Source organism: Lygodium microphyllum, chromosome 30, assembly GCF_053477565.2.
Source record: "Lygodium microphyllum isolate KBCC chromosome 30, Lygodium_microphyllum_v1.1.10, whole genome shotgun sequence".
Lineage (NCBI taxonomy): Eukaryota > Viridiplantae > Streptophyta > Polypodiopsida > Schizaeales > Lygodiaceae > Lygodium > Lygodium microphyllum.
This window is the reverse complement of record NC_141164.1, coordinates 3,671,025-3,683,487: the sequence shown is the minus strand read 5'-3', so window position 1 is coordinate 3,683,487 and position 12,463 is coordinate 3,671,025. Positions and strand designations below refer to the sequence as shown.

General features: G+C 47.6%; 2 protein-coding genes across 2 annotated transcripts in view; one reads left to right on the top strand and one right to left on the bottom strand.

Moving 5' to 3' along the window:
* MURE (ALBINO OR PALE-GREEN 13) overlaps positions 1–12,463 on the top strand; it is a 43,001-nt gene that overhangs the window by 18,306 nt on the left and 12,232 nt on the right. The window lies entirely within an intron of this gene.
* Positions 3,480–5,927, bottom strand: LOC148009497 (uncharacterized). Its single transcript, XM_087673202.1, has 2 exons — positions 4,704–5,927; positions 3,480–3,734 (listed from the first exon to the last, which is right to left on the bottom strand). Exons 1-2 carry the CDS (start codon positions 5,865–5,867, stop codon positions 3,480–3,482), a joined length of 1,419 nt encoding a protein of 472 aa, XP_087529328.1. The 5' UTR covers positions 5,868–5,927.

Here is a 12,463-nt window from a genome sequence, read left to right as displayed (position 1 = left end):
TCAATGCCCTTTTTCTGTGCGTAGCCTTTAGCTACCAGCCGTGCCTTGTACTTATCTATGGATCCATCTGCATTCCTTTTCAATTTGTAGACCCATTTCGTACCAATGGCACGCTTGCCAACTGGCAAAGACACCAAATCCCAAGTATGATTCTTATGAATAGAATCCAATTCAGCTTGCATGGCTGCCATCCAATGCACACTATGTCGTGCATCCTCAAAACATTCAGGCTCCTCATTATCATGAGTACATGCTGCCATAACAAACTCCATGGAATGTGCTGAATCATGCAGTCGAGTTTGCCTTCGAGTACGACCAGCCAAGGGTGTTTCCAAATGACTATCTCTCATAGTCTGCGTGTACCATCTAGGCACCTGTCTTGCTTCCTGACTGTGTACAAGTTCCTGCTGAATTTCAGTTTCAGCAATGTGCTGATTTACTGCATGTTCCATAGGAGCAGCTGGCTGAACATTAGGTTCATTTGCTGAAGTACCAGCTGAATCACCAAATGTGATGGGCAGCAGCCCTTCAAAGACATCACGGGCAGCCTGATATGTATCAAAACCAGCCAAGGATAATTCTGATTTTTCATCAAATACAACATCCCTGCTGACAAAAACCTTCTTGGTCACGGGATCATAGAGTCTGTAGCCTTTGCTTTCGCTGCTATATCCCATAAAGATGCATTTTACAGCCTTGTTGTCCAACTTCTTTCGAAGTACCTGTGGAATATGGGCATATGCAAGACACCCAAAAGTACGGAAGTGGCCAACAGAAGGTTTGCGGCTGTGCCAAGCCTCAAAAGGTGTGACGGTTTTCAAGGCCTTGGTAGGGCATCTGTTCAAAATGTGGCAAGCGCACATGACGGCTTCCATCCAAAAACTATGAGGCAAACTCTTTGCCTTCAGCATACATCTGGCCATCTCCATGAGTGACCGATTTTTCCTCTCTGCTACCCCATTTTGCTGTGGAGTATATGCAGTAGTGTACTGATGGATAATGCCCTTCTGCTGCAAATAAGAATTCAGCATAGAGGACATGTATTCCCCCCCTCGGTCCGAACGGAGAGTCTTAATCTTGCAACCAGACTGAGTTTCCACAAGTGCACTGAAAGCCAAAAATGCATCATACACTTCAGACTTCTTTTTCAAGCAGTAGACCCAGCACAAACGTGTAAAGTCATCAATAAATGTTACAAAATAGTAACAACCACCCAATGACTGTGTCTGCATGGGCCCACAAACATCCGAATGCACAAGCTGCAATCTGGCTGTTGCTCTAAAAGCAACATCACGGGGAAAAGAGAAACGATGCATTTTCCCCAAAATGCAACCCTCGCATAAATGCTCAGGAGGTCTCTCCAAGAGAGGTAATCCATCCAACATCTGAGTACGCTGTAATAGCATCAAGCTGCCATAGTTTACATGCCCCAAACGAGCATGCCATAACTCTGCCTCTAACATAGCAGGAGTAAGAGTGGATGTCAAATATGCAGACTGATCTACCGAAAGAGCATCCAACTCATATAACCCATGACACAGAGAACCTGTCAAGACCAATGTCATGTGTTCCTTGTCACGGACCATGCAACGGTCATCGTCAAAGGTGACCTGCAAACCACAACGTGCCATAGAAGAAATGGAAAGCAGATTCTTCTTAATGCCAGGCACATACAAAGCATCCTGTAGGCGGAGAATAGAGCCATCAATGGCTGTAAGCTGAATCTCCCCAATACCACGAACAAGGTATGATGCATTATTAGCACACTGAACAGACTTCCCAACGGGAGGTGCACCAAGAGAAGCAAACAAATCTCTACGAGATGTGATATGCCGTGAAGCACCACTGTCAAAGAACCAAGTGTCAGCATCTTCTGTAGAGCTAAATGCTCTATCAGCCCAAGAGACATCATAACTGCAAGTGTAAAAACAATAGTCCCTGTCTGCAACAAAGGACGCGGACTCACTAGCAGTGGAAGGAGCTGCAGAAACAGACATCCCTGACTCCTCCTTCTTCTCTTTGGCGATGCGCTTCCTGCACTCAGTGATGTAGTGGCCAGGCTTCTTGCAGTAATGGCATTTTCCTTTCTTGGCTTGCGTGCCCCCCTGTTTCTGACTTGTCTGTGAAGTGTTACTACTACCAGAACTCTGCGAAGCATTTTTCCCTTGGCTGTTTTTACCCTTCTGCCTTGACATAAAAGCCTGCTCAGAGGCTATACCATCCACACCACTGTTCCGTCTAGTTTGCTCCTCCTCTAGAAGCAAACTGACAAGCTGAATGAAAGTGATGGGCTCTTTCGAAATCCTCATAGTGAGGTTCAAGGCAGTATGAAAAGCCAAGTAAGAGGGAGGCAGTGAATTCAATGTCGTAGAAAGCAGCTGCGCATCTGAGTAGTACTCATCCACATTCATGAGTTGCTCCCGCAAGTCCTGAATTTTGTTGAGATGATCCTGCATAGAATCACCCTCATTCATCTTTAGAGTCTCTAGCTCTTTCTTCAAGAAAGAGATGCGAGTCTCATTCTTTCCTGCAAACATCTGCTCCAATGTCAACCAAGCTTCTTGTGAAGAAGCTGCTGAACGAATATGAGGAATGATAGAACGCTGAACTGCCAATGCAATCAGCGACATAGCCTGTGCATCCCGTGTATCCCAAGCTTTCTGAGCTGCAGTTCTTGGGGGAAGTGGCTGAGCGGGCTGAGGTGGAGGGGACTGAGGTTGCCCTCTTGCACGTCCTCCTGGAGGAGGAGTAGCGGGAGCCACAACTCCCGGTCGTGCTTCCTCTCCACTGACATAATCCCACAAATTTTTGGCCACTAATACATTCTTCATCATGAAAGACCAAAGGGAATAATTGTTCCCATCCAATCGGTCTTCCTTGGACACATAGGTGAATACATCTCCTCCCTGATTTGCCATTATTTCCCAAAAGGCAATAAAGCAATGTCAATGCAGTACGGGCTGGAAATCTGCAAATTTCCAGAAATTGCAGCAAACACAAGTCTGCAATTAATGTGCAAAGGGTACTCTGTCAAAAAACTGTCACTGATGCACGCTTCCCAAGGTGCAATTAGTGCTCAGCAGCACTAAAACATCAAAAGCCCCAAAAATTTCTGTCACAAATGTCTGTTACAAAAGCCCCAAAATGTGCATTCAATGTGTCACAGACAGACACAGCACGTTTCCCAATGCTGAAAACTGAACCTGCTGTTCAGCACGTTTCCCAATGCTGAACCTGAACCTATTGCAGGAACTCCTGTGTAAAAGAAAAGTGCAGAATGTTACCTCTGCGTGTTGACGACGGGCACGATTCCCGAGGTAATGACTGCTGGGTACAGTCGGACTGACGCACAGGTACAGGCGTGCAGGTCCAGTGACACGCGCAGGCAGGACTGGGCGCGCGCTGGGCAGAGGAGGCGGCACCCAGGACTGGCTGGTGGAGACAGGTGGCGCGCTGGCAGCTGGAGCTGACGGCACAGGCTAGCTCAGCGCAGGGAGGCTGCGCAGGCAGACTGACAGGCGAAGGGGCACGCTGGGCAGACACAGGGCAGAGGACACGCTGGGCAGAGGTGGCAGCACGCAGGTACAGGTGGCGCGCTGGGCAGGGCGGTGCTGCGCGCTGATTGTTGGAGCTGCAAGCTGGGCAGAGGAGTCGTCTGGTGCTGCGCGCTGACGGACTGACAGGCGCAGGCAGGACTGGGCAGGAATAGGCGGCTGGGGCAGAACTGGCGGGGGCTGCAGACTGCAGACTGAAGACTGCTCTGAGCTGAGCTCTGATACCAAATGTCAGATGGGAGAGGATCGAGGTGCAGCTGAAGTGCAGTAGACAGTGTGAGAGTGAGAGACAGAGTTGAGCACGACACCCAATGCAATAGTACTGAATAGAGTGTAAGCTGAAAGTACAAATGATAACCCTTATACCTTAGGGTTATAAGGGGCTGTTCACACCCGAACACAGTAAGTGCCCGTAAGTGTGCACCACAAGCACATACAAAATAGTACACATAATCTGGGGGAAAAAACCTCTCCTACCGAGAGTAAAAAGTGCCCCAGTGTCCTAGTGATCACCCGCACACTCCCATATGAGCGTAGGCGTAAGTAAGGCGTGTGAGATACCCAACAGCATTATTCTAAAACTACTCATTAGAAATTGAATTGCAACTTACAAGGCTCAAGAGGTAAGCTATTCAATTATAAATAATAAAATCCATAATACATATGCCAAAAATCATAAATGATAAAACAATGAACAATGAACTAAACTTAAAAGTCTAAGCTAAAAGAACATGCCTATGGTACCATTGCCAAAAAACTTAAAAGATTACAAATATGAAATTGAAGTCTAATCTTTGAAAGAACATGCTCATTGCCCCAAAAAAGACTGCAAATATAAAGTCTAATCTCTAGACTAAAGCAAAATGCGGCATGCCAAAATAGCCCAAAGGGCAACTGCAAGACTCAAGTACAAATATAATATCGGCATGGCACAACTGTCAACAACCCAAGTGTCATAGTGTCAGGACCATCCGAACCATAGTCCTCCCACCACAAAGCTGCCCCAATCTTACAGCGATCCTCCTGTGCATCCCCACAACCAAAAGAACCCCGAAAGGTCTTATAACATGAAAGCTGATCTCTGATCTTTCGTCTAGTGCCATGATCAGGCACTAGACGAGACAATATAAGTCTCCATGTATCCATAACCTCACTGTCATTCTCCTGACCCTTGCCCTGGAACTCAGGACCCACAACAAATGCAGCTGCATGCATGGGTGAGCTATAGGAGTTCCACCTCGTCACAACTAAATGGTGTATTTCCTTATACGCCTCATCATTTGGTGCCAACTCCTGCAACTTTTCATTCAGCCTATCCATAGCCTCATATACTTTGCCAATGCAAGGTTGCATAGCATCCATAACCCTCAATAAATGTACAATGGGTGATACCATAGCATCTATCAACTTTACATCATCCCAAAAAGTGGAGTTATTTGCTTTCTCCAAGCATAAGATACCTGTAGGAGTATCTGCCAATGTTGATGAGGTAAACTCATCACTAAGAAATAACTGTCTCAAGGCACCACTGCATTCTCTTAACATGCCTAGCATCAAGAAGTTAAAGGCAAATCTGGTATCAGAGTATTTTAAAAGTGTCTTCTTCGACCGCAAAGAGAAGTGATGGCGAAGAAATTGGTGATTCAAAACAAAGCTAACCATTTGAGCTCCTTGCTCTATGACAGGTGCAATCCATGACAGGTTACCAATATCCTTTAGTAGGTTGTTTAAGCAATGAGCCATACAATATGAAACTGTGATATGTGGATAATATCCCTGAATAATAGCACCTGCTGCCCTATTTGCAGGCTCTCCATCTGCAACAAATCCCACAATATGCTCTGGGCCAATAAGCTCAACACCTGTAACCCACTCTGCTGCAAGTACATCTGCTGACTTTCCTGTCCCCGATGCATCATGTGAAGATATAAAATACATTTCCCCACGAGAATAAGCAACCATACCATGAATGGATTGCTTGCGTGTATCACTCCAACCATTAGCAATCAAGGAAACTCCATTTTTAGCCCACATGCTCTTTCTAGTCACTGGTGCTTGCTCAACAAGGCGCTTTTCCTTGTTGAGCAAAGTGGTGCGTAAGGTCTCTGATGATGGAGGTACATACGAAGGGCCATACTCACCAATCTTCTTGCACATCAATTTAAAATACTCTGACCTGGCTGCACGAAATTGAATGTGGTCATGATAAAAAAAGCGTGCCACTGATGTATCCACCTCTTCCTTCTTCTTGGGATCCCAACTAGCATCAAGTGTGCTTTGTCTACGTGCAACATGTGGCGTTATTGATGCCATGGCCGATGCAATGCCTGTAGTAGGTGTGGAGGTAGCACTTTCTGATACTGACCCTGCTCTAGATATATCTGATGGGAATGGTGTCACAAAAGTTGCAGGGTCAACTGCAACATGTCGTGGTCTAGATGCAAGATAAGCTTGTTGACCTGCTACACGGTCACAAAGCTCCCTTTGCTTCTCCAAGGTCACATTTGGACAAAACTGCACCTCTGAATTTGGATCATGTAGGAGATGAGCTCGGACTTGATTATGCATAAATATTAAAATTTAAAATGGAACAAGTGGCAATTGGTAGTCCATATTCTAATATTTAAGTAACTTTGAAAAATGAAAATCAATAAAACTTTGAAATACAAATGCTCGGCTCAATGGATTACCTTGTTTGCTCCACTAGTTCGCTTGTATGGGCAAAGCTTGCAAGTCCATGGTCGAGATTCTCCACCACTCAAAGGGCGGTCAGCATTTACTTCTTCCCACCATGACCAATCATCAGACCTTCTTCCTCGACCACCAACCCGACGAGCGGGGCGGGGAGATGAAGCCATTTATGATTTCAGGCTGAAAATTGAAGGCCTTAGGTTCAAGAGTTGAGAGAAGGAAAAATTGAAGGCTGAAAATTGATTATTGAAGGCTGGAGAGAAGGGAGAAGGCTCAAGAGTCAAGACTCACTCAAGAGTCGAGAGAGAAGGGAAAGGGAGAGAAGGGAGAAGAAGAAGAAGGTTCATGGAAGAAGGAAGAAGAGAAGGGAGAAGTGAAGAGAAGGTAAAAGGAAGAAGGAAGAAGAGAAGGAAGAGAAGAAAGAGAAAGAAGAGAAAGAAGAAGAAGGAAGAGGTTGGAGGTGGGAGGAGAAAGAAGAGAAAGAAGAAGAAGGAAGAGAGGGAAGAGAAGGAAGAGAAGAAAGAAGAAGAAGGAAGAGAAAGAAGGTGGCTGGGCCCTGGGGCCTGGGGGCAGGATGCAGGCGGGTCTCGCGAGCAGGATGCAGGGCCCAGGCGGGAGCAGGACGTAGGCTAGGACTGGGCTCAAGCCTCAGGCGGAAGCAGGCGGGAGCAGGAGAACTGGGCCAGGCGGGAGCAGGCGGGACGCAGGAGAACTGGGCGCAGGCGGAAACAGTTAGCGGGCGGCCCGTAGGTAATTTTTGCCACGTGGCGTTCCCTGTCCCGTTTCAGACAGGGAACGCAGCAGGGAACGCGTTGCGTTCCCTGTCTGAAACGGGACAGGGAATGTTCCATCATTTGGAAACGCGGTCCGCGACGGATACATGCCGGGGACGGCGATTCCACGTGCCGGGGGGCTGTTCCGGCCGTTTCCTGTCACTATGGTTTTTGGTGAAACATTGTGGAGATCATAAGGATAGGAGGATGTATAGACCAACCTAGCTTAAGTGACTAATGTATAAAAAAACTATCCTTTTATATGAGGTTTTTAAAAGTGACCTTAGTGACATTGTTAGTTCATCTTTGCAAGTGCAAGATTCCCTTGTATAAGCTTGTCTTATGTCAGCCATCTTATGGAAAAATGGCTCCTTGTATTCGTATGGACAGCAACACATGCAGCAGGGGCGACAATTAGCCAGGCAGAGCATACCCACTAGTTGGTTGGGCTGCAATCCTCTACGGTAGGGGTAGCAGTCAGTCAAGAGGAAGATGAAGAATGATGATGATTAGGAGGAAGGTGGCAGAGGGATGCATTGAAAGTGAAGGTGTGGAATGAATAGGGAGAGAGAGAGAGAAAGGAAGAAAATGCCCACATGTTCTTTTATGGGAGACTTTTAGGCATCTGTCCTACCAGCAGATAGAATATCGTTTTAGCTAAATGATTTTTTTCGGGGTTGTTTTTGTGGTGTTAAATCAGGTTGAAATGCATAGCAATTTTCTGGTATTTCAGGCCTTTTAAATTTTACTTGCTCAACACTCCAAAGCTCAAAGAGGTGCCCAGGGGGAGCAAAAGAGTTGAGTTCTACCCTCATGTACCCAAAAGGTCCCACCCCAAATAGGCAGAGGCATTGTGCATCACGATGGGTTGCCCAAGGGCCTACTAGAGTTGCACAGGTTATGAATATTTTCTTTTGGGTAGCCAAAGTGAAGGGGTCCTTTGTTTTTTTTTTTTGGGGGGGGGTGTGAATAAATTACCAGTGATAGGATTCTAGGATTCCCATAAAGGACAATCATGTGGCAAGGGTGTCGATGATGAAGATTGGACAAGGTAAAGCTGCCAAGGTAGAGGATATAGTTGTATATAGTAGAAGAGGAAAAAATGCTCTCACAATCAAACTGATGGCTAAAGAGCAGGAATAGAATCAGCTTGTAGTGCTGAGAGCCTGATGAAGAATCAAAGAAGCACTTGCACCGTAGGTGGGAACCTATAAGGATAATAGTAGCCAAGGTGATAGCCGAAGTTGCTTGAAACTCAGTCTCAGGAGAGACATCACTAGCGCTTCCTGAGGCTGAGTTTCAAGCATCTTGTAGTGCTGACAACCTGATGAAGAATCAAAGAAGCACCTGCACCATAGGTGAGAACCTATAAGGATAATAGTAGCCAAGGTCATAGCTGAAGATGCTTGAAACTCAGCCTCAGGAGAGACATCACTAGCTCTGTCTTCATGATAGCAAGAATATGAAGGCATACTTGATCTTGGGTCTCAGAGGACACTGTCCCTATCTCCTTGTTGGACAAGATATGTAGGTGTAGCTACCAAGGCATAGCTGAATTTCATGGTTTGGCATAAGCAAAACGTATGCTGAAAGGGGTTGGAGACTAAGGCCAAGGCTTTTCAGCATGGTGTGCGAACGTCTTTCGATGGTCATAATGGACCTTGACCCTCTTTGGAGGGTGGGATAAAGCTGGAAGAGCTGCCCAAAGATGGAGGGTGCTCAATAACATAGGCCAAGAGATTCCCCTTTGAAGTAGATAGTGAAGCTAAAAACTCACATATGACAACCTTTGGGGAATTAGAAGAAGAGGGATTGTCTGTCGAGAAAGCCATACAAGGTATCTAGGATTGCAATGAAGCATCTTGCACCCTGACAAAATGGGAGGGTGAGATAGGAGAAGAATATGGAGTCCTCTACCAAATAAAAATGTTGTAGGAGAAGAGGGAAGAGAGATCTGAGATGTTAGAAGTTAGGTCATGTCTGTTAGCGATCATAGCCTGTTTGGTGGGCAGGCAGGCCTGCACAGTCGGACCAGCAGGCTGCTGCACAGTCGGACTGCCACGTGGCAGTCCGACTGCCTGCAGCCGACTTACTCCAGGCTGCGCCCTATTTCTGGCGCCCCATTTCAGGCAGTTTTTCGGCTATATATTGCCGACGTTTTCATCAGTCTGCCCATTCTTCTCTGTCGCAGATTACAGACTGGTGCCGTGCAGATTTCTGTCTCTGTTCACAGATTTCAGACAGCAGACAGTGCAGACTGCAGTAGACTTCGAGGTGGACAGCAGGTCGCATCGTCGAGGTGGAGACACGCAGTCCAGCGCACTGCGCCCGTGTATATCTTTGTATTCAGCATTCTTTATACAGCAGATCTTCATTGTACACTGTCTCTTTCTCTCCCTTTTCTCTCTGCGTTCTCTCTCTCTCAGTTCTACGCTTCCGCACCGCTGCACTCTGACATGGAATCAGAGCAATGTTTGAGGGCTGACTGAGCGCAGAATCAACCTGAAGAGGAGTTTCCATCGCGACACAAATTTGCGTTTTTTGCGTTTAAGGGCAGACAGGAGGGCTGCGCCTTGGAACAAGGCTGAAACGAGTGTGGGCGCACAGGAAAGGAGTATAGGTGGTGGATTTGCTGCTGTTTACTGCTGTTTGACGCGGAGAAAGTTTGAGTTTTCAACCTAAAAGTGCACGTTTTGCTTTTTCATCGCCTCCGGCGGGTGAAGAAGCTTCGGGACGCAGAAGAGCCTTAGCAGGCTGAGTTTACTCAGTCAGAGGGGGCTGCTTTTGCGTTTGAGAAGGCATTGCAGGTGAAGATGTCTACAGAGATGGACTTGGAGTTCCAGGTGATTATGGACCGGAAGGTGCCTGTCTTACCGGCTCTTCCTACAGATCAGAAGCTCGACGGCGACAACTACCGCATTTGGCGCGTTATGATGTTGGCCATTCTTGAGTCCTATGATTTGGCGGAGTTGGTACAGGAAGATATTGACCGGCCTTCGGTAAGAGATGAGTCCAAACTCTCTTCCGATGCTCGTACGGAGTTGGCCAGGGCCCAGTCTCATTGGGACAAACTGAATGCCAGGATTCGATCCTTTCTCTTTCTATCATGCACTACAGCCGTGATCGCTCACATCGAGCACTTGACGGTGGCTCGTGAGATATGGCTGGAGCTTGATCAAATGTACAATCGGATGACCCTGATGAAGAGGGTTTCTTTGGAGGTCCAGATGCGGACTTTGTCCGTCAATAAGTCTTCTTCGCTAAGGGAACACATTAACAAGCTAAGGCAGCTACAGATGCAGGTTCAGAATGCGGGGAAGCCGATTTCCTCCGAAGACATGGCGATCACACTATTGTCCCAGTTGCCGCCACGATTCTGTACATTTTACTCTGCCCTTATTGCTTCGGGGCGAGAGTCTACTCTTCGGTGGGAAGAGTTGGTTCCTATGGTCTTGGACCAAGAGGAACAGTTAAAGGGACAGAATGCTTCCAAGACGGAGGCGTTGACAGGTCAAGCCTCTCAGAAGAAGGGCAAGGACCAAAAGAAGAAGAAGGGGGATAACAAGTCCAAGAAGGACAAGGAGAAGGACAAGGACAAAGACTCCACATGTCATATTTGTGGAAAGACTGGCCATTGGAAGAAGGATTGCCCTGACAAAGACTCGAAGGACACCAAGAAGAAGGAAACCAAGGATTCTGGAGCGGTGGCTGCACCCTCATTAGCTGCATTTCTACATCTAGTTGTCATTGAGGACACTTCACCGAATGCTTCTGATGCTGCGATGTCGGCTCCCCAAGCTCGAGAGTGGATTGTTGACAGTGGTGCCTCACGGCACATGACTCCTTTATCAGATGGTGTTGCCCAGCTGCGACCTTCGCGTGGGCAGGTTCTCATTGGAGACAGCTCTTCAGTTTCTATTGCAGGTCGGGGTAAGATGCAGCTTATTCGGGATGGACGAGGTGGCACCCATACCTCAGAGGTTTTGCATGTACCAGGATTAGGGTACCATCTCCTTTCAGTTTATAAGATTTGCTCCCTTGGTCTTTTGGTGGAGTTTGACAGTTCTACCGTGCGAGTCCTTGATCGTGCATCGAGGAAGGTTCTATCATCTGGATATGAGGAGAACGGCATTTACAAACTGAAGTCTTCCACTGCCCTCTCTACTCTTCTTCTTACCTCACAGTCACAGTCTGAATTATGGCATGCTCGGTTTGGTCACCTGAACTATGACTATCTTCGGAGGGCGTCACGTGGACAGCTTGTTCGAGGGTTGCCGGATATAGTGGTGAGCCAGCAGCCATGTGTCTCCTGCATCCGGGGGAAGCAGCATCGGGATGCCATTCCCCCCACAGCTTCGCGGCGGTCTACTTCACCGATGGAGCTAGTATCTACGGATCTATGTGGCCCTATGAGGAATGAGTCCCTGCGTGGGAGCTCGTACTTCATGCTGACCGTGGATGACTACAGCAGGATGACATGGGCCTACTTTTTGGCACTAAAGTCAGAAGCTTTCTCGAACTTCAAGGATTGGCTTCTCTTTGAGGAGAACCGATCAGGCCGGAAGTTGAAGACCTTGCGATCCGACAAGGGAGGTGAATTTGTGTCTAATGAATTTGCTCGGTTTTGTGCAGATAGAGGAATTCACCAGGAGTTTGCCAATACCAAACTCCTCAAGAAAATGGTATTCTAGAACGGAAGAACCGCAGTGTGATCGAGATGGCGCGCACCATGATGGAGCACCGACAGACCCCTTAGGTTCTGTGGGCCGAGGCTGTGGCTACTGCAGTCCACATCCTTAATCGATCCCCTACTTGGGCCGTGGAAGGGATGACTCCATTTGAGGCTTATTTTGGGACGAAGCCAGATGTTTCTTACTTTCGGGTCTTTGGGTGTGATGCCTATGTTCACATTCCCAAGGCTCACCGTGACAAATTTGAAGCGGCTTCCCGAAAACAGGTATTTGTTGGCTATAGCTCCCAGTCCCAAGGCTACTGACTGTATGATCCCGTTAAGCGGGATGTATATACTAGCCGTGATGTGCTGTTTGTGGAGGTTCCGGCTTCTTCAACGGGTGAGGAGCACCCCGTTCTTGGAGATCCAGGGGAGAGTTTGGCTCCTTCTACAGTTCCACTGGAGCCTGTGCCGTTTGATTATGATTCTGTTTCTGACACAGAGTCTACTGTTCCACCGGATCCTTTTGCGGAGTTACCACCGGTGGACATTCCAGAGTCTTCTACTGATGGAGAACGACGAGGGGAGGTTCGGCCTCCTCCTCGTTGGGCCCGTGACACACTCCGTGATTCAGGGATCGAGGGGGTTCCTGAGGAATGGGGACCGCAGGATGGTCCGCGGCGGTCACGGAGGCACCCGGCGCATTCTTCGGAGCTTGTTTGCTCCAATTATTGTTTGATGTCCCATGTTATGCAGGATCGAGAGCCCACCTC